The sequence below is a fragment of the Thalia democratica genome, chromosome 8 (genome assembly GCF_965202585.1).
Source record: "Thalia democratica chromosome 8, ktThaDemo2.hap1.1, whole genome shotgun sequence".
NCBI classification, from domain to species: domain Eukaryota; kingdom Metazoa; phylum Chordata; class Thaliacea; order Salpida; family Salpidae; genus Thalia; species Thalia democratica.
Window position 1 is genome coordinate 1,720,524 of NC_139172.1, and position 3,494 is coordinate 1,724,017.

Below are 3,494 nucleotides of genomic sequence, written 5' to 3' on the forward strand. Positions count from 1 at the left end.
CTGATTTATCGTAAATAACTATTTATCTAAGTTATAACTAGAAAAAGTTTATAATTAAAACTGTAATAAATTAATAGAGAAATAAAAATGAATAATTCTTTTAACTTGCTGCTGAAAACGTTAAGCTTAGTCCAAATAACTTTTTTACTTTCAAAATGTTTAAGTTTATACATCATCATAAACTATATTCAAAACTATATTCTCAAATAAAATAATTTATCTTGTGCTTAAAAGTTAAACTTTATAATTAAAAAAACATTTTATGTGAGGGTAACAAAAAACAAAATCATAAATAAAGATTACATTTGTTAACAATTAATATTAATAGTTAACGTTAATTGTTTGATAACAAGAGCTTAATTTGTTTCAGGTGTGTCTAAACAAAAAAAATCTAATATTTTTTAACTATGCTCACATATTGTCATTTACAAAAAGTATTTATATTAGCCTAAACACAAAAACAATTATTTTTATATATAGAATTATTTCGTACTAAGTTTCAGAGTTTATTTTAGAAAGAATACTTAATTATCTATTGATATATATGTAAATTAATTCAAAAAAACTGAGTTTTTTTTTTTTTTTGCTATAGAGTCTGTCAAGTTTGTTTTAACTTTTTTGATTTTTAATCAAACTCTAAATTTTTTCTTTTTTTTTTAATAATATATGTTTGAAACACTGATGTTTTTAAATTGCCATGAGTTTTACAAAACAGCTAAAGCTCAAAACAAAAAAGCAATACAGTTTACTACTAAATAAATATTTGGAGGACACAAAAATGATAAGAAGAAGCAGCTGTAGAGGTTTAAACGAAAAAGATCAAAAAGAAGTTGAAATGAATATGAAGATTATTAACAACTTTCATAACAGCATAGAAATGTATGAAACAAAGATAATTGGTTTGTATTGTTAAGTTGTTTATTATTAAATAGTACTTTAAAAACTAAGAAAGAGTGTTTTTTTTTTTTTTTTATAAGCGACTAAGTTACCACTCATTACCTTTTTAAAGTTTTAAAATTTTTTGAGATTTACACAATTAAAGTTGGATAAGGTTTTTTTGGCATATTTTAAAAGAAAAATAGTTTTTATTAAAATATATCTTCTTCTACGATTTTAAGGTATGTTCTTATAATTTTTTTTTTGCGTTTAAACTTAAAAAATTTTAAACACCACTAAAGGAATTTTAAATTGTAATTATTTACATATGTATTCATATATCATTAAAAAAACACCTGTTTCTGGATTTTTAAATGATGCAAGAAGTTTTCTAAAAGTATAAAGTCAATAGCTTAAAACTTTTTTTTTTCTAAAAAATTGATACTTAGCTACTTTTGGTCATAAAGTTTTTAATGAAAACATTTTACTTTATGATTGTGTTATGACTCAAAAGCAAATTCTACAAAAAAAAAAAATACTCCAAGCTTTTGTTTGACAGTATATGTTTATTTTTGTATAGAAGTTTGTTAACTTCCCTAAACTTGCAAATACCCAACCTTTTAAACTCAAATAGTTTTCACGCAAAGTTTTATTTTGTTAGGTCGTGGCGTGCGGGCAACAGCTGATATTTCAAAGAACGCCTTCATCTGTTGTTATAATGGCGAGTTGTTGTCCAACCAGGAACTGAAAGACAGGGAAGAGGAGCTTGATGCAAACGACTCGGAAGAATCGTTCCTGGTCCACCTGCAAGCCAAGGGTACCTGGTACGGATTGGATGCCACGCGAGAGGATGGCAGCTTGGGACGGTTGATTAACCACAGCAGGTCCAACCCCAACTGCCAGATGAAACTTGCGTGGTTGGTGAATCCCGACAGGTATCCTGGCACCGCGGAGGCCAGACCGCACGCTTACTTCATCGCGACGCGGGACATCAGCCAAGGGGAGGAGCTAAGGTGGGACTACGGGGAAACCCGTGGTTCCAAACTTAAGTCTCACCCTTGGCTGAAAAATTAGCTTTGTGGACTAAATTATTCTTTTGACAAATATTTGTTTCATTGAGTGTTAAAAAAGTTTGTACAGTTTCTTTAGTATTTTTATTCATTATCTTTTTTTTTGTATTTTATAATTATTATCTTTCTGTAACAAATAATAATATGTAAATCTGTAGTTTTTTACTTGTTTTATTATCTCAATTAATAGAAGAATAATCATTACTCATAAATTATTTTATAAACCTGAAGTTTTTCTCTTTTAGATATCTTTTAATTTTAAATTTGGATCATGTGTTGATAAATACTATTTAACTAATAGCCAATATAGTTAGAATTAAACAGAACTGATTAAAAATGATTTTATAGATTTTAGAAAAAATAATTTTGCAGTGTTGGAATATGTAATTTAATGTAATGAAAAAATTTCTTTTCATAAGAAAGTCTTTTTTTAAACACTTTTTTACTCTGATTTTTTAAATTAAAAGTACCAAAACTTAAATTAAGTAATTAAACTTTCGTTTTAATAAAATAAAATGTTATACATTAATGGAATTGTATATATAATTAATTTATATATTTAACTAAGTATACAAAGTGTTTGAATAACTGTTATTTAGTAAATGCTAAGCTTAATATTTGCTTAACAATTAAGCCTTAGAACAAATATATCAAAATGTATACAAAGCTATGTCTAAAAAATAACCATGAATTAATGATCTAAAAATGAAAAATTTTTGTTTTGGTGTTAATTTAGTAAAATGAAATTTAGAGAAAGTGTTAGTGTGGAAATAATTTCAATTATTAGCTCAGTATTTTACTGTTTTTATACAGGATTGCCTAAATTTACTGGCATCAAAAAAAAATTATAAAAAATTTATTTAATTTTTTGAATGACAAATGAAATTACTTGTTAAATAATTTTCAAAAAAGTGTTCAAATAAATTACATAATATTTTTATATAAAAATTTCAATAAAATTAATTAATAAAACAATTAAATAATAATTGTATAGTATTGTTAGATGCACTTTTGGTACAAAAATTACAATACAAAATAGGAAAAATGAAATATTATTACATGGCTACAAAAAAAAACCTTTTTGCTTATTTAGATAAAACAATATTGCTTTTAATGGAAATAACATTTAGCTGTTGTCAAGTTCATTTAATTAGTTTACTATTTTGAAAGCTTTTCTATAAAATAAAAATAAATACACAATTTTTAGATTTGTGTTAGATAGATTTATTTATAGCTCATTTATTAACTGGTATCCAAATAAGCATTTGATAGATAAAGGATAAGTTCAAAAATAAGCAAATTATTATGATAGCTAAAAAAGAAACGAAATAAAGTTTTTGTTTAAACTATAAAAATTACATGAAATTACACTTTTTAAGTCAGGTATTCTATAAATTTTAAGCTGTAAAATGACTAAAAATAGTAATTTTTTTGATTTAAGTTAAAACTTATTTATTAAAATTAAAGACGATTTTTTATTGATGTGAAAAAATATACCTTTAAGTACTTATGTTGCTTAGATATGATGAAATATTTGAAAGTATTATG

General features: G+C 24.3%; 1 protein-coding gene across 1 annotated transcript; it reads left to right on the plus strand.

Moving 5' to 3' along the window:
- Positions 1-778: 778 nt before the first annotated feature.
- Positions 779-1,950, plus strand: LOC145842340 (N-lysine methyltransferase KMT5A-A-like). The gene is made up of 2 exons (XM_082949766.1): positions 779-899; positions 1,538-1,950. Exons 1-2 carry the CDS (start codon positions 779-781, stop codon positions 1,948-1,950), a joined length of 534 nt encoding a protein of 177 aa, XP_082805892.1.
- The last annotated feature ends 1,544 nt before the right edge of the window (positions 1,951-3,494 follow it).